The 17,922-nt window shown below is 39.3% G+C and overlaps 1 protein-coding gene across 3 annotated transcripts in view; it reads left to right on the forward strand.

The window, feature by feature from the left end:
* Arap2 (ArfGAP with RhoGAP domain, ankyrin repeat and PH domain 2) overlaps positions 1 to 17,922 on the forward strand; it is a 186,519-nt gene that overhangs the window by 19,448 nt on the left and 149,149 nt on the right. For 2 of the 3 annotated variants that reach the window (XM_004656108.2, XM_045130025.1), the window contains exons 3-6: positions 10,251 to 10,309; positions 11,353 to 11,429; positions 12,714 to 12,805; positions 16,581 to 16,934. In XM_004656108.2, coding sequence (XP_004656165.2) covers positions 10,251 to 10,309; positions 11,353 to 11,429; positions 12,714 to 12,805; positions 16,581 to 16,934 — 582 coding nt within the window. The remainder of the gene's footprint in view (positions 1 to 10,250; positions 10,310 to 11,352; positions 11,430 to 12,713; positions 12,806 to 16,580; positions 16,935 to 17,922) is intronic. The other variant, XM_045130023.1, reaches the window with a different exon arrangement.

Here is a 17,922-nt window from a genome sequence, read left to right on the forward strand (position 1 = left end):
AATTAATTTGATTTCATAGTAACAGGAAACAACATACCCATTTATTATCCTAAGCAAGACCAAGTTTTTGATGGCACAAGAACCCTCACTGAGATGAAAACTTTAATAAGGGGCAGTTAGACTTGAACCCTGCCGTACTGAAATGGACAGAGTAGCCAGTTGTGAGAAAGAAAGGACTTGTGTGGGAAGTGTCAGGATTGTTTTCACATGCCTGTACAGAGCAGTTTAGGTCTAGGGCCATCGTCAAGTTTGTCCCTGAGGACAAGGTTGTTATTCCTTTCCCATGGGAATTTCACCCCCCACTTTTGAGGAATGAATACTGAAGTCAGACTGATGTTTCTGCACCTGGTCTTTTTTAACATCTGTGTGAAATACCTTTAATTCAACATAAGTTCAGAATGCCAGAGAGGAATAGTTTTAACTCTAGAGGAATAGTTTTAACTCTAGTTCTCTGTCACATGAACTACTACTATTTATGTTAAGATCACACATCTTTGAAGTTTAGAGCTGGGATCCGATTGAGATTAGGAGTAAATAACTTAGTGTTGGCTACATCACAGCACCATTGTCAATGTGGCTTTTGGGTCAAGTCATTATTACTTTTCTTTGGTTATGGAAGTAAAGAAAAACTATGCTTATGTAGTGCTCAGATGCTAAAATGAGCAAGAAGATAAAAACTTTTCAGAAGTCCACTATTCTTACTTTTGGTCTTCCCTGTATTGCAAACAGCAATTACATATTTTTATTGCATATTAATATGACTTTTGAAAACACAGCTGTGTATTAAAGAATCTGAGTTTCTCTTTTGTCAAATCCCATCTACAAATGATACTTCATGCACTCTTTGTATCCAGTGACAGTATTTCTTTGTCTTCTCCCTCTTTTCTCCTGACTTATCTGATACAATTGGCATTCTGGTTAGATGGGTTGTTTTTTGTTTTCATCTTGTCTTGTTTCTAAATTCTTGTCTGCTGTTTCTTTTCTGTACAGGGCCAGGCTTGGTGGGCGGATGGGGGCCAGTGTACCTCAGAGTATCTTTTTAACTCCTGCCTGTTGAAGACCAGTGGGAGCATGCTTCAGCTCCTTTCCCATCGTTTCTTGGAGATTTCTTATGTCGTTTGGAGACCAGAGCAGAAAGCAAGTGCACCCAGCCTCTTGCTGTTTTGTTGGGAATTGTGGGAGAGTCCTGTGATCCATTACAGGAGAATCCATGGAGAGGGTGAGGAAGAGAAGGAGGGAGGCAAGGAGGAGGGAAGAAGGGCATGAAGTAGAGAAGAAGGGAGGGAGAGAGCGAGGGAGTGTGCATGCATGTGCTGGAGCACGTGGTGGAGCAAAGGGGTGAGGGTGGGCTCCCTCCACCTGTGCTCAGGTCAGCAACCCTTAGTAAACTCAGCGTGGGTCACAGGTACACACAAAGAAGAAAAAAAAACATTAAAGTACAATAGGAACTAGCAGGGAAGAAGGAGTTATTTGGGTGGAGGAGAGGGAAAAAGAGATGGTAGTGAGTGGTGATTATGACTAAAATATATTTTATACATGTAAAAGATTGTCAAGAAATTTAAAAAAAACACAGAGAGTCCTGTCTTCCAGTAGGATCTTTGATAACTTGTTTTGTTGGCAAACATTAAGAAAATTTATTTATTAACAATGCTGGATTGAACACAGGGTCTTTGCTGCTTGGTGAGGAAACTGCCACTGAGCTTTTAGTACCCTAAGCCCTTAATCTGTTCTCCATGCAGATCTTGAGGTTATGATCCTCTTGCCTCAGCCTCCTGAGCAATTGGGATTTCAGCCCTATGTCACACCATCAGGCCTGACATACTGGCAGACGTTAATGCAGTGTGATGGCATCCATGTTTAGCTACTGGGTAGTTTACATCTGTTGTTTTTGTTTTTACCCTGTGCATGTTCATGCTACTTCATTTCCCCACTCAGAAATTTCTGTCACTTAATCTTTAAGGGAAAAGTAGAGATCCACTTCCCATAAATGCCCCCAGGTGACACTGGATGACTGACTCTGCATATCAAGGGAAAGGAAATCTCTGGGTGTGATCCAGGGGAGACGTGGGTACTGCAGGTGTCATCGAAGTGGGGATGGGCTGCAAACATGTCAAGACCGTCATTTTGGCATTGAGTCTGGAAAGTTTTATAAAATTGAAAAGATAAGGAGCAGAGCTGTGGTTGCCGGGAGTTCTGACAGTGATGGGATGTGGGCTGGAGTAGGTAAGGTAGCTGGTATTACTGTCTGAATGGTATTGAGGTCTGGGCCAAATTGCCTTAAAGGAATCCAGGCAGTCTTAGAAGAATCATCATTTCTTTTGCATGTTCAAGGAAAACCTAACAGTTTACCATATTAGCAGAAAAATTCTCAGCAATCCAAAAATACTGCTTTTGTTCTTTTAAAATGTTTTTTTTTTTGAGTAGCTCTATAAAAAAGCAGACAAATATTCTAATATATGAAAAATTTTTACTTAAACTCCTAAATAAATGTAAATTATAGATGCATTGCTAAAGGACAATGGTATGTGTCTGTCTGTTTAATGCACTGCAGATTAGTTTATGGTTTTGATTTTTGAAAAGTTACACTTTTAAAAATGCTATTTGTTTATCTGCAAGGGGAGAAAGTGAAAGAAGATGGGAGAGAGAGAGAAAAGGAGATAGTTAGAGAGTGAGAAAATGATTGAGAATGGGCACGCAGGGCCCTAGTGCTGCAGAGGAACTCCAGATGCGCGCGTGCGTGCGTGCACCACTTTGTGTATTTGTCTCTCCGTGGATACTGGGGAATTGAAATGAGGCCGTCATGCTTTGCAAGCAAGTACATATAACCACTGAGCCATCTCTCTGGCCCAGTTTATACTTTTTAATAAATAAGCTCAACTTGTTTGGAAAATAAACATATACTAATGTTTAAATTAAAAAAAAATAGTTTAACAAAACTACAGTAAAAAAATATGGTGAGATGAGCAAGAGTGCTGTTTCCATGGCAAGCTTGTTAACCCTCCCTCTCACCGCCAGTGACTGACTGCTGCTCTCACAACTCATAACGCACAACCCTCGGTGAACACAAGCAACCCCACTGAGGAGGACCCTCTGCGGAATGGGGCAGGGAGGAAGGAAAGGATGGTACCGACACATGGACACATGATGCAGCCATATAAAGTTACTACTTAATAAAACGAATGTCCTGATAATGTGCTAGACTTTTCATGCTTCAGTCGTTGAATAATGATTATTTTTATCCTGAGGACATTTTTGGAAAGATCACAGATTGAAGATTATCTGTACATTGTGAATTTCACACTGCTGGTCTGTGCTGTAGGTAGGTAACCTGTTCTCCAGTATCTGAACTTAGAGTTGTGTGTGTTAGGTAGATACTATGAAAACCTCCGAGAGGTTTTAAACTGCCTCTTAAGGACTGCGGTGGTTTCCTTTTTGGTTTCCAGTCTGTAATGATCATACTTTGCCATCACTCTCCTAAGAGCCTCTTAAAAAAGTCTGTGAAATGCTGATGCACACATGGTACATGCTTAACTTTTCTCTCTCTCTCTCTCTGTCCCCTCACTTTCACCACTCTTCCTTCCTTCCTTTTTTATTTTTGTTTGTTTTTGGCTCTGACTGCCTCATCTAGCAATAGGTGAGAGTAGTTCATGAGGGGAGGTCTTTGACGTTCATTTATGCCACTGCCTTTCTTGGAAATTTCGGTGATGAGAAAATGTATAAAACCATCTCTAGATGTGCTGAATATCCACTGGTTAAAGTTGTTTGTTAGTTTCTTTTATATTCAAGTTTTTGAGATTTTTGTTGAAATTTTTATTTATTTATTTGAAAGAGAGAGACAGAAAGGGGGGCAAAGAGAGAGAGAATGGGTGCCCCAGGGCCTACAGCCTCTACAGATGAACTCTAGACTCATGTACCACTTTGTGCATCTGGCTTATGTGGGTCCTGAGGAATTGAATCTGGTTCCTTTGGCTTTGCAGGCAAGCACCTTAACTGCTAAGCCATCTCTCTAGCCCTCAAGTTTTTAAATAAACCATTTTAATTTTGTTATCCATGATAGTCTTTATCCACTCTGGTTACCTTCACAAAAACCACAATTGGTGGCTTAAATGACAGCCACCTACTTTTTTGCAGCTTTCTCTCTCTCTGTGTATGTATGCATGTGTACATGTATGTGCACTTATGTGTGGGTGCGTGTAAGCCATGGCATATGTATGGCCAAAGGAAAACCTCAGGTGTCCACCTGCCACCTTGTTTTTGAAGGCAGGGTCTCTTGTTTCTTCGTTTCTCTCTGTGTTTGTCAGGCTAGATGGACTGTGAGCCTCTGAGCAACTCTCCTGTCTCTGCTTTCTTTCTCTCCCAAGGTGCACTGGGATTACAGGCACTAGCTTTAGAACTCAGGTACTTACTCTGGTGAAGCAAGCTCTCCATCTGTTGGACTATCTCCCTGGTCTCAGGTGGCTGCTTTTTGGACATCTGCTCTTTGTGCCTTCTCTTAGAGCCTAAGTTCAGGGAGAGAAACACACATCTCAATTCTTTTGTAAAAGGCTGTTGCAATAGGTTTTGTACAGTCTTATTGGACTAAGGCCATATCTGTGACATCATTTAATCTTGACTAAGGACTCCTTCTTGAGATATAGTCATATTGGGGTTCAGGGTTCCAACATACAAATTTTGTGGAGGTGTATAGTTCTTTAGATGATCGTTTTCTTTAACTGCACAGACATGTGTAAATTCTCTGTTTTAGGAATAGGGTTTTGGTGTTGTCAGATACTGTTTACAAACACATCACACAAGCAAAGGCTGTTTTGGAGTTCAGCCCAACTGAGTATTTGCAGATTCATCCTTTTTTTTAAAGGGGAAAAAAAAAAGTTTGTTTCACCAACACATGTGGGGAAAATATTATCTAAATACTTTCCAAGTAAATAGGACACAGACTTATTGATGTCTTCATCTGTTTTGATTCTTTAAATTTTATTATGTTTTTGGTTTTAAAACCTTATGCACAGTTACCATTCCAGCACTTGGGAAGCTACAACAGGAGGATTGCTATGAATTTGGCACCAGTTTAGGCCCCAGAGACTTTGTTTCAAATACACAAAGACCAAAGGCAAGCAAACGAAAACTCTAGGTTGTATCTGAACATATGCTCTTAACTCTTGAGAGGAAGCTTCCTTATAAAATTTGTTTTGAAAATCAAGTTCTGTATATGCGTACTTCATTTCCACAGCGAATGTGGATATTGGAGAGTTTCTGGCCTGTCAAAATGACATATATACTCAGGTATGCTTGTGGTGTTTGACATGTTCATTGGAATTCTTAAACAGGTATTTCTTGTTGAACCACGCATTTGTTAAAAGCACTGTGGGAGGGAAGAGTATGACCAGAGAGGAAAGGGGGTTACGCGTCCCCTAAGGGGGAGCAGCAACATCTTCTGCATTTACTCTTTTAAGCTAGTGACTGTAGTGTGAGTCATTGTTCGGACTAAAAATTCAAAACCACAGCAAAATATCTGAACACAATTCTTCATTATTTGGAAATCTGCACACACACAAAAGTATGAAAAACAATGATACCACGTAGCACACACATTAAAAGAAGTTAGCATAATTTCATAACAGACTCTAACTTTAGTTGGTTGAGAAATAATTTCATCTTTCCGTGTCCAGAAGAAATGAGTATCGTTGTTATAGTCAGCTTCATGTTTCTGACAGAAAGTACCCAACTAAAACAGCTGATGAGAGGAAAGTTGTTTATATTGGCTTATAAACTTGAGGGGGCACTCTGTGATGGCAGGGGAAAACATGGCATGAGCAGAGGCTGGACCTGGACATCACCTCCTGGTCAGCATCAGGTGAATGCCAGCAGCGGGAGAGTGTGCCAAACACTGGCAAGGGGAAGCTGCTTGTAACACCCACATGCCTGCCCCCAGCAACACGCCTCCAATAAGGTTCCAGCTTCAAAGTTGCCGTCAGCTAGAGATCAAGCATTCAGAACACACGCGTTCATGGGGACACATAATTCAAACCACCACAGCTCTTATTATTTTTCTCTATTTAAAAAAAAAAATATATATATATATTTTTTTAATTTATTTCTAAACTCAGAGAGATAGAGAGAAGAGAGACAGAGATAATGAGCATGCCAAGGCTCGGGCCTCTGCAGATGAACTGCAGACACATGCGCCAGTTTGCGCATCTGACTTTACGAGGGTACTGGGGAATTGAACCGGGGTAGTTAGGCTTTGCGGACAAGCACGGTAACCATTGAACGATCTCCCCAACCCTTGTCATTTTCTCTTGATGTGGGTAAGCAGCTTGTCCCAGAGCCAGGACTACGGCTCTCCAGCATCTCTGGTAAGCATAAGGCTAACTTCTTAGTGAATACAAAGCCACTGAGCAAAACTGGTAGATGAAAGTCCAGGAGGGTTTATTATTTAGTAGAAGTAAGGAAACCACTCTGGATAACACAAAGTACTGTCTCTGCAAAGTACCACAGTTTACAGAAACTGTCTCCTGAGAGTGATTCTTCTCACGCGCTGACCTCCACAGTTGCTCACCTCCATGGTTGCCTGGGATGCCTTTGGGAGACCGCAGCCAGCCCAAGGACCCAGGAACCTGCAATCATATGGCTTATTGACAATATCCTGAATCTTGAATAACCCTCCCCCCACCGTTCTTTTACTCAGTCTCTTCCCCTGACCTTGCTTAGGCCTTCCCACCTGCGTACATATATGCATGCCAGCCCCCTAAGTCCTCCCCTCCCCTTTCTCCTTTATAGCCCCTTCCATCTGCCTTGTGATATTACATTTTGGTGGTAAATTTTGGAAGGAAATTTCATGCATGTTAGTGGAGTATACACCAAGAGGTGGGATTGCTATGTCATAGGGTATGCATGCCTTTCTTTGGCAGGTGCTGTAAAATGGTTCTTAAAGTAGTTATTGTAATTCATAGGACCACTAGTTATATGCGTACACCCTTCTTGTTTCACACTGCAAACTGTGTTTGGCTATCTTTTAAAAAGAAGTAAGTTTGGGGCTGGAGAGATGGCTTAGCAGTTAAGCGCTTGCCTGTGAAGCCTAAGGACCCCGGTTTGAGGCTTGATTTCCCAGGACCCACGTTAGCCAGATGCACAAGGGGGCGCACGCGTCTGGAGTGCCTTTGCAGTGGCTGGAGGCCCTGGCGCGCCCATTCTCGCTCTCTCTATCTCTACCTGCCTCTTTCTCTCTCTGTCGCTCTCAAGTAAAAAAGAAAAAAAAAACAGTAAGTTTGTATATGAGTGTGATTGCATTGTGGACTAAGTTGCATTGTATAATACTTAATGTCATTAAATTTTACTGTGCTTCCCTACTCAAAGTTGACAATGATTCTGCTCCCTTGGTTTTTGGAATTTTTAGTGCGTTAGCATTGCCATCTAGATTTGTACTCTTTTCTGAGTTCATTTTTAGATGTGTGTTTATGAGGTAAGGGTTCACATTCACTGTATACTAATGACACAGTTTAATAACATCTGTGGAAGAGGAGCCTTTGGTCACCTAGTTGCTTTATAACATTCTCTTAAAAAATGGTTGTGCTATAGGTTAGTGGGACTGTGGTGGGCTGTCTGTCTCATCCTACTGTGATGTATGTGTGTATGTCTGGTCTTTATCATTGGCACGCTAATGCTGTGTAAATGTTGAAATCATATGGCACATGCCATCCAATTTCATTGTTTTTGTTTTTAAAACTGACCTTTCCCACTTATTTACATTTGCATGTAAATTTTAGTCATTCTCTATATGTGAATGTATTTGTGTATTTATATATAATGTATAAAGCATATTAGATATTTGGGATTGTGTAGAATTCATATATATGTGTATGAATTGAAATATTGGGACATATTTTATGTATGCATCATCTATGGTAAATTATAAATATTGAGCATTGACATTTGAGCAATAGAGTCTTTCTTTTTATGAATGTGATATATCTAGCTACTTAAGACTTTAAAAATTTTTATCTCAATAGTCTCAGTTTTACAATTCATGTTTCATATATTTGAATGCTATTATAAACTGCAGCTTGAAATTACTAATTTTTTGGATGAGGTGTGTGTGTGTGTGTGTGTGTGTGTGTGTGTGGTGTGCAGGCATGAATGTGCCATGTGGCTGGCTGTATGTTTGCCTACGGTGGCCTAAGGATCATGTTGTATGTGCCCCACTTCATATTGATACCAGAGCATGCTGATTTTTCCCTGAGCCCAGGCAGCGATCTGCCCTCTAGCCTCTAGAGGACTGGGACTGCAGCAGTGCATGGCCACAGCCGGCTGCTTATGTGCGTCCTGCAGACCGAAGTCCAGACGTCTCTCAGGCCTCTTTAGGCTCTGATGCTTGCATAGAAAGTATTTTTAACTATTGAGCTGTCTCTTTAGCTTGAAATTAATATTTTACGTTGTTCATCACTAGAGTATGGAACTATTAAATTAATTCGTACTTTCTCCTGATCCCGGGAACGTGATAGACGTAACCATTTGAGAAGCTCATGAGGTGGCACATGCTGGTAGTGGAAGTACTTAGGAGGATGGAGGGAGGAGTATCCTGAGTGCCAGGCCTGCCTGCGCTACACAGTGATGCCCAGGCTGGCCTGGGGTGCATGGTGAAGCTGTCTCAGCAATAAGAAGAAAGGAAGCCCAAACAAACAAAATAAAATACTATCTTCTGTCAAGGTGCCTTCCTTTCTTTTGTATCTGTCTGTCTATCTATGTTTTGTTTGTCTCCCTGCTTGGAACACCTGTGAAAATTATGTGAACATAAATGGTGAGAGTAGATCTCGTTGCCTTGATCATAAAATTAGTGGAACCATTTAGTTTTTAATTATTGGTTAGATATGTCTTTTATAAGTTCCCTTCCTGTGTTAAACATTTTTCCATTCTTGTTGTTTGCTGGATTTTTTATTTTTTTTTGGCACAATTGTATACTGTATTTTCTCCGTTTTTATGTGTCTGTTGTTACGAACAAATTATTTTTATTACATTGGATTTTCTACTGTCAAACCAACATTAATTTGTTGGATATAAGTTTTACTTGAGTCTATCACTGTCTTTGTGTGTGTGTGTGTGTGTGTGTGTATTTGATTTGTTAATATTTTCCTTTTATTTCATGAGGGGAAATTATGTATAGCTACTTTCAAAAATATTTTCATTTTTTTGAGAATGAGGGAGGGAAGATACAGACAGACATAGAGAGGGAGGGGGAGATAGGAAAAAGGGGTGCACCAAGGCCTCTTGCTAATGCACATATGCACGTGCACTCCAGATGCATGTACCACTTTGTGTGTCTGCTTTACATGGTACTAGAATTGAATCCGGGCCAGCAGGCTTTGCAAGCAAGAGCCTTGGACTCCTGAGCCATCTCTCCAGCCCCTTCAGTTGTTTTTGATTCATACTGGTCTCATAGAATGAGTCTAGAAATATACTCTCATCCCTTATTTAACAAAAATGTTTGTACAGGGTTAATATTATTTTTTGAAATTTACCACTGAAATATCTGGGCCAGGAGGTTTTGTACCTAGTTCATTAATTACTAAACTCAAAATTTCTAACGGATATAGGGTTGTTGAATTCATTCATCTTCTCAGATTTTAATCTGTTAAGAAATTTGTCCATTTCATTTTGGGCATAAGGTTTTTAAAACATAATAATAAAAGTATATATCCCTTTAGCGTTTTAGCTTTTGCAGTTATGGTCTCTCTTTTATTTCTGATATTGTTGATTTTTTTTGTTTCTATTATACTTTTCTTTCACTGAGTTTATCAATTTTATTGATCATTTAAAGCCTCCCCTTGTTAGAGCAAGTTTTAAATTTGTCCATATTCTAGTTCATTGATTTCTGCTGTTTAATGTTTCTTGGCTTCTAATTACTTGGGCAAATATACTTTCTGGTAAAATATTAAAAAGTTCATTACAATAGTAAAAGAAAAACTACCCAAATCTAGCAATCACATTTGTTTTCAGAGCTGAGGTAGCACTTTTGAAGTTAAGTTCATCTTAATTCGGCAAATATCTCAACTTACTTTTCTCAATTACAGGCTTGAGGAGCTAATGCTTATAAAGTAGAACAGAATCCCTTTAGTGCTTAATACAGATCATGTTTGTAAAATTTGGCCATTCTATGTATTACAAATCAAACTTATTTTTGAATATTTGTATCTCTATAATGAATCCTTTATTCTAGATATTAAATAGTAATTCATAATTTTCTCTCTTGCTTTAAGCTATTTCCGTGAGAGAAGAAATGTTACTACCTCAACTGGAAAATCAGTGACACTGAAAAGTGAGTCTCTGTGTTTAAACTGCTTGAATTAGTTTGTGCTCATTTGATTGTCTTGACCTTGTGTTACCATGGAGGCTAGGAAGCAGCCCACTTGTGGACAAGGAACACTGGGCTGCAAGGGTCCCTAGCACTTCAGAAACATGAAAGGTAAGTAGATTAAAAGAAATAGCCTCTCAGACTGCTGGAAATTCACACATGCTTATAGCATTTTTTTTTTTTTTTTTTTTTTTTTTTTATAAAAGCTTCATTTACCATTAGTCATAGGCACTCAGCTAAACCTAATGCTTTCTGCTAGCTGGAGCCATAGGACTGGGATGTAAGGGAAGTGGTTTGCCATGGTAACAGGCCAGAGCTGACGCTGTTGCTCAGGTAAATGGATCATCGCCTGAGGCTTTTCTTTCTTTTCAAAAACTGCTTAGGAACAGAACAGTTTTCTTGACAAAGAAACTATGATTGGCCATCTTAGCTTAAAAGAATGTCCCAGTAGAAATGCAAGCCCTGAAAATTCTACCCTTTAGATTACGGCAAGTCAAAGATGGTAGAAATTTTCTTGAAATAACTTTAGAGTTGTGTTAGCAGATCAGAGGAATTATATTAAATGGTTTCTGATATTTTGAATGATATGTAGCTCTTATGTTAATGAACTGTGTTTAATTGTTTATTGAATATTAGAATTGAGATCCCGTCTCTTGAAATAGCCTCTCATTTATGAGTTAGCACAAGTGATGCCATGGTAGCTTCTATGTGAAGGCAGCCTACTTGTTACATTAATATGGACCTTTGAAGTTAGCAGGAACACATGTAGCAGTTTAGATTCCAGACTTGGTTTCATGGCTCTCAGGTGAATGATGAGTGTTGGGAAGACCGTGGGAGTGTTGAAGTGGGACTTAACAATTGTGAACATAGTTTTGGATTCTCACAGAAAAATCCTGAAGTTGTGATATTGCTATGAAAGAATTAAACACGCTTTATTTTTCCTTCTGTTTTTTGCACTATTCCATATTATTCATCTTTTCCATTCTCATTCTGTAATTTCCCCAAAGATTCAAATGAGGAGAATTCATCTTCCATCTTTCCTTATGGAGAGACCTTTCTCTTCCAGAGAGTAGAAAATTCCAAGGTTAGTCCCATACATTTTATTTTATGTTTTCATAAGCAGTTCTTTGTTTATATGTATCTTTTCATTTACCTGTAAGCCCTTTCAATGATGCATTATATTGAAAATGAAATTTTCAGACAGAAAAATTTCTGCCCAATAAAATTAAGAAAATCTCTATTGTTTAATGTATATTTTAAAGAGTCATTTTCATTTTAACTGCAGAAGTACAAGACAGGATTGCACATTTAAAAAAATGCTACAGGATAGACTCACTATATTAAAAAAAGAAACACACAAAACACGTAAATTTCTCAGATTTTACTTTGCCTGAAACCAAATGCAGAACTTCTAAAGTATGTTAGTTTGTAATTACTTCTATATTTTAATAATATTTTGTTTATTCATAAGAGAGAAAGAGAGAAGGAGAGAGAAGTCACACTATGGCCTCAAATCACTGAAATGAACTCCAGACACAAACACCACCTTATGCATATGGCTTTATGTGGGTACTAGGGAATCAAGCTCAGGTCCTTGGGCTTTAATAGGCATGTACTTTGCTGAGTCATCTCTCCAACCCTACTTGTATATTTCAATGATTTAATTTCTTTCTCGGGCTTTCCTTTCTAATACTTCTCAACTTCTATTATTTTATTCCTTGGTTCTGATCAAAGAGAAATTGGGACAGGCTGGGGATGTACCTTAGTGGTGAAATGTTTGCTTGGCATGTGCAAAGCCCTGTGTTCCTCCCCAATGCTATTAAATCAAAACAAAAAGAAAAATAAAAAAAAATAAAACCCCAAGCTAAAAGGGCAAAACATACAAGGGAGTAAAGTATATGAGTTTGTATTTTAGTTTAAAAAATATATTTTTAAAATATTTTATTTATTTATTTATAATCAGAGAGAGATAGGAGACAGGGAGAATAGGTACACCAGGGCCTCCAGTTACTCCAAAAGGACTTAAGATATATGTGCCACTTTGTACATGTGGCTTTATGTGGGATTGGCTCATTAGGCTTTGCAGGAAAGCACCTTTACCACTAAGCCATCTCTTGAGCTCAAGTTAGTATGTTTTTTTTTCGGGAGTTGATATAATGAATTAATTTGAATATTGAAATATTGAAAAGTACATATAAATTATTGTTCAATGTAGTTTTCTTAAGTTATTTCTAACTCAAAACTTAAGTAAATAGACATTGGTTTAATAAAAATTAACTCAGATATTGTAGATCTTTGTGAAGTACAGGTACGCTGAAAAAAATCTCTACACAAGTAAATCAGTGAACAAATGTATTTTGCTTACTAGAAGAGATCTATAAAGAATGAATTTTGGGCCCATGAAGACTCAGTCCAAGGAGAAGCAGCCGCTACAAAGAGCTCTGTTCTCATCAAATCAAGGTATGTAGCTGTTACTTCTAAAGAGTTATTCTTCAGCATAAATTGGTTTGAAATATGGATGACTTACTCAGTGTATAGCATTGTATTCTTTTTTTTTTTTAATTTTTATTTATTTATTTGAGAGCAACAGACACAGAGAGAAAGACAGATAGAGGGAGAGAGAGAGAGAATGGGCACGCCAGGGCTTCCAGCCTCTGCAAACAAACTCCAGATGCGTGCGCCCCCTTGTGCATCTGGCTAACGTGGGACCTGGGGAACTGAGCCTCGAACTGGGGTCCTTAGGCTTCACAGGCAAGCGCTTAACCGCTAAGCCATCTCTCCAGCCCAGCATTGTATTCTTAAGAAAATAATGTATCTGGGTAAGTTGAAAATTTTTCTTTCCTTTCTTCCTGTCAGCACCCATTTTAATACCTATAAGTTGGTAAATAACTAATATTGAAGTATATAAATTGAGTATGTGTTTTAATCCATAGCTTGAGTAACATTCTGTGGTAGATTTTTAAATTTTTTTTTTATTAGTTTTGTATTCACCAAATACAGTCAGTTTGGTACCATTATTAGGCTGATCCATGACCTACCCCTCCCCATTGGCCTCTCCTTGTTGAGGTATATGGAGTTACCTTATTGTGGAGTTAGCCCACAGTTATAGGTAAGATAAATGTCTCTGCATATCATGACCCAACATGTGGCTCTGGCATTCTTTCTGCCCCCACTTCTGCAAAATTTCCCTGAGCCATGTTGGGTTCATTTTTGGTCTGCTTCAATGATGAGGTGTTGGGGGCCTCTGAGGCTCTGGCTCTCTGATTTGGTAGGAGTTGATTTTTCTCTGTGTTGGTCTCCTTCCCCCTTGTGCTGGCATCTGGTTCATCAGGAAAATAGCACCTTTGCCTGTTTTGCCAATTTTTCTTATTTTTAGCCAGGGCCCTTTTGAGGTATTTGAGGCTCTCTCCCTAGGACCTACATCTATCTGAAAAAGAGAAGCAGAGTCTCTAACGGAAAGTAAGTTAGCACCAGGACAAATGAGATAACCCTTACTTTTTTCATAGAGAATTTAATAGGTGTAGGCCCTCTTGTAGCCCATGGTTGATGGTAGCTTGATATTGGAGACTTGGCTTAGGTTTGGATATGGTTCTGACTTGTTTCCCAGCTCCAGCTATGGGTCCCATACCACTGAGTGGATCAGTTAGCCAAATCAAGAGCAGTTGGTTCCCCACCATGGCTGTGTGCCACTATAGCACTTGTGTGGACATCACAATAGTTTATTTGCTTCTAAGTAGGTTAGACCATGAGTTGCTTGGACAGATATTGGTCATTTTCCCCCAGTCGCCCATGTAGCACCTTCTGGTACTAGACATGCTGACTGTCTGGGGACTGACTCTCTCCTGGCTTCCAGCCATTCCATTCCATTTTACGTGTCAGCTGCATATGGTGTCTTCAGCAGTAGGGTCTTACCACTAACCTTTGTTGGGTCATCAAGTACTCTGACAGAAGTCTGTCATTCTTTTAGGAAAACTTGTAGGTCTCTCTGATCAAAAGCTCATTGTGGGGTTGGAGATAGCTTAGTGGTTGAGCGCTTGCCTGTGAAGCCTGAGGACCTGGTTTGAGGCTCGATTCTCCAGGACCCAGGTTAGCCAGATGTGCAAGGGGGCTCACGCGTCTGGAGTTCATTTGCAGTGGCTGGAGGTCCTGGCATGCCCATTCTCTCTCTCTCTCTCTCTCTCTCTCTCTCTCTCAATCGCTATTGGCCTCTTTCTCTCTCTCTCTCACTCTCAAATAAGTAAAGAAAAATTTTAAAATTTAAAAAAAAAGCTCATTGTGGATGACAGCCCCATGCTGGTACTAGGAGTTACAGGTCAGTGCCTACTAAGAAAATGAGGAAAAAGATAACTAATATAGAAGAGTTAGAGAGAAGAGCGAGGGGGAGGGAGAGGGAAGATGTAGAAGATTAAGTTTAGCCTTGATCCTACCCTCTCCAGAGTCTTGTGGTTCAGGTGTTCCCTGTAAGAGCCTGGTGAAGGTTCAGCCATTTGGTCTGCCTTTTAGGAAGTAGAATTTTATGGTACCATTGCCATTTGGGTCTAGATTTGTGTTTCCCACCCCTTCGATACTCTCCCCTCCCTCCCCATACATCCTAGTGTCTAGTCCTTGGGATGCTTGCTGGATATGTAAGGTATCTTGGGTAGATTCAGGTTATGTGCTGCAGATGAGTAAGACTATGTGGCAATTTTTTTTTTTTTTTTCTGTGATTGGGTAACTTCACTGAGAATGATCTGTTCCAGGTTCATCCATTTTTCTTCAAATTTCATTGTGTCATTTTTTCTTACTGCTGTATAGAATTCCATTGTGTAGATATACCACATCTTAGTTATCCATTCTTCTACTGATAGACATCTGGGTTGATTCTAGCTCTTAGCTATTACGAATTGAGCTGCCACAAACATGGTTGAGCAAATCTCTCTGGCCTGTGGTTTGAAGGTTTTAGGGTAGATGCCCTAGATTATTTTTGTCTCAGTCTGATTCTGTCCATACCACTGCCCAAAGTGATAAGTAAGTGTTGGCTGTGATTGCCCCTTAAGATGGGACATTATATTAACATAAAGGATAAATGGCCAGTGCAAAATTACACTGAGTGGTGGAATTTGACAAACGTAATATGTCCTTTCTATCAGAGGTTTACTGTTGAGAAGAGTCTATAGTTAACCAACTTTGTGAGTGACAGTACAATTAAATAGCATTTGTAGGCACTGAGCCTTATGTTTTATATTTCTGTCAGTCAGTTTTATCTGAAATTACTATACTAGATAGTTGCATAATATTAATTTTAATTTTCTATCTGGCTTTTCCTTTCCAAAGCTAACTTTGTTATTGGTTTCCTTGACTTAAATACTATCATGAGTATCTTCAGGTAGCATTTCATATGACTCTATTGCAGTACAAAAAAAATGTGGAAGGGTTAGGATAGATCATTTTTCATGGAGGTAAGATTCCGTGGAACGCTGTGTCCAGAGAAATGAAATTTGACCTTCAGGTATCCTTTCTTATTGTTTAGGGGAAAAAAAAAACAAAACTTCTTTGTAGTGATTTCCACTTTACATGAGTGATTGAGGGAATTTATTATGCTGTTTCTGAAATGTGTAAGAACATGATAAACTGTTAGGAATGCATTTCAGCAAGTATTACACCATAGGCAGTGCTTTTATCTTCTGACACACCCAGACCCACTCACTTGTTTTTGGTGCCTAGAAGAGTGCTGCAGTGTTTTCCTCTTTAGCCTTGTAACATATTCCTGACTAGTAAGGTCTGTGCTCTGTCTTACTAGATTAGGAGGGAACATGGAGTCTTTGAAGCTGATTAGATAAAGAAGCAAGTTGAAAAAATATCTCCAAATAGATGAGTTAGTTGTTCATTGTGTTGCCTGGAAACTGGGCAGTACAGTTGATATTTTTCTTGATGATGTTTAAATTGTGGTGCAGATCCCACAGCCAGTGTCCAGCTTCAGCACCTGCATCTATCCTGGCCACAGGGGAGAATTGTATTAATGAATACAGAAGATTTCTAGTGCTGTTCACAGATACCACAGGACAGTAAAATGTTTCTATTTAATATTTTTCTGAAACATTTTTGAAAAGTTACCAGATATGGTAACTGAGTGCTAAAATTCTCCTGGCCATAAGTTTCTGTAATTTTTTTTCATAAGTGAAAACAAAAATAAAAATGAACAGGAAAAACTAAATCATATGATTTTGCAATATTAATACTATTGTTTTCCATTTAGTCTATATGACAACAAGAAAGAAAATGTAAGTGAAGACCAAGTAGAAGATATCTGGATACCTCGTGAAGATAAAAATAATATTCCAAGAGATTCTGCATCAGAGTCAGAGTACTCAACGGTGGAAGAATGCTTTCAGAGTTTAAGGAGAAAAAATTCCAAGACTTCTAAGTCTAGGACTCAAAAAGCATTCTATTTAGACCCCTTTAACAGGCACAGCTACCCTTTAAGCTCAACAAGTGGAAATACTGATTCTTCGACCATCTCCTCAAATGCCATCTCTCCCTATGCCTGCTTCTATGGCTCCTCTGCAATGAAGGTTAAAGCTGGATGGCTGGACAAGCTCTCTCCTCAAGGGTATGCATGCAGTCATTCATTTTACTTAGTAAAAATGGTGATAACTTCAAGTGTATTCACTTCTAAGACATAAGGGGTACGGGAGTGCAACAGTGCATTAAGGTTCTGAAGAAATTAAAAATGCAAGCTGTGACTTCACTTCCAGATTCTCAATGTTAGTTTCTACTTCATTCCAATATATACCATCCTGTGTCCCACTTCTCAGTAAGAAAAACTGCACAGGGGGCTGGAGAGATGGCGCAGTGATTCATCTTCTGGCCTGCAAAGCTTACTGACTGAAATTCGCTTTCTCTCTACCCACTTAAAGTCACAAAATGGCACAAGAATCTAGAGTTCCTTTGCTGTGGATAGATACCCCGGTGCACCCATTCCCTTTCTCTCTGCTCTGTGTGGTGCTGCACACCTTTAGTCTCAGCCCTCTGGAGGCAGAGATAGGACAAGAAGGACAGTCACTGTGAGTTTGAGGCCAGCCTGAGATTGAATTCCAGGTCAGCCTGGACTAGAGTGAGACCCTACCTCAAAAAAAATAAACAAACAAAAACTAAATGAAAGAAAACATACACACACACACACACACACACACACACACACACAGAGAGAGAGAGAGAGAGAGAGAGAGAGAGAGAGAGAGAGAAAGACTATGTTAGCAAAACTCTACCCACACTATTTGCATTTTGCTTTTATCATAACAGCGTTCTGTTTTAGAATACAAAGCTTCTTGTAGTTAGGGAAAAGCATAGCATTGTTTAGATTTATGTTGTTACTGTTCATTTTTATTGAGAATTTTAATATATGAAAGTACTGCATTTCGATCATATTCTCATCCAGATATCTTTTTCCCTCTCACCCTTCCTCCCCCTCCTCCCCATTTCCACTGAGGGCTCCCCTCTTTCTAGGTAGTCCTTCCTCTGTTTGATGTCTCATTCCTTTTGTCCTCCTTCTTCCTCCATGTCAGAATGTTGATGGACTCTGAGCAGTGCAGGTCTTG

The sequence above is a fragment of the Jaculus jaculus genome, chromosome 11 (genome assembly GCF_020740685.1).
Source record: "Jaculus jaculus isolate mJacJac1 chromosome 11, mJacJac1.mat.Y.cur, whole genome shotgun sequence".
Classification (NCBI taxonomy): Eukaryota; Metazoa; Chordata; class Mammalia; order Rodentia; family Dipodidae; genus Jaculus; species Jaculus jaculus.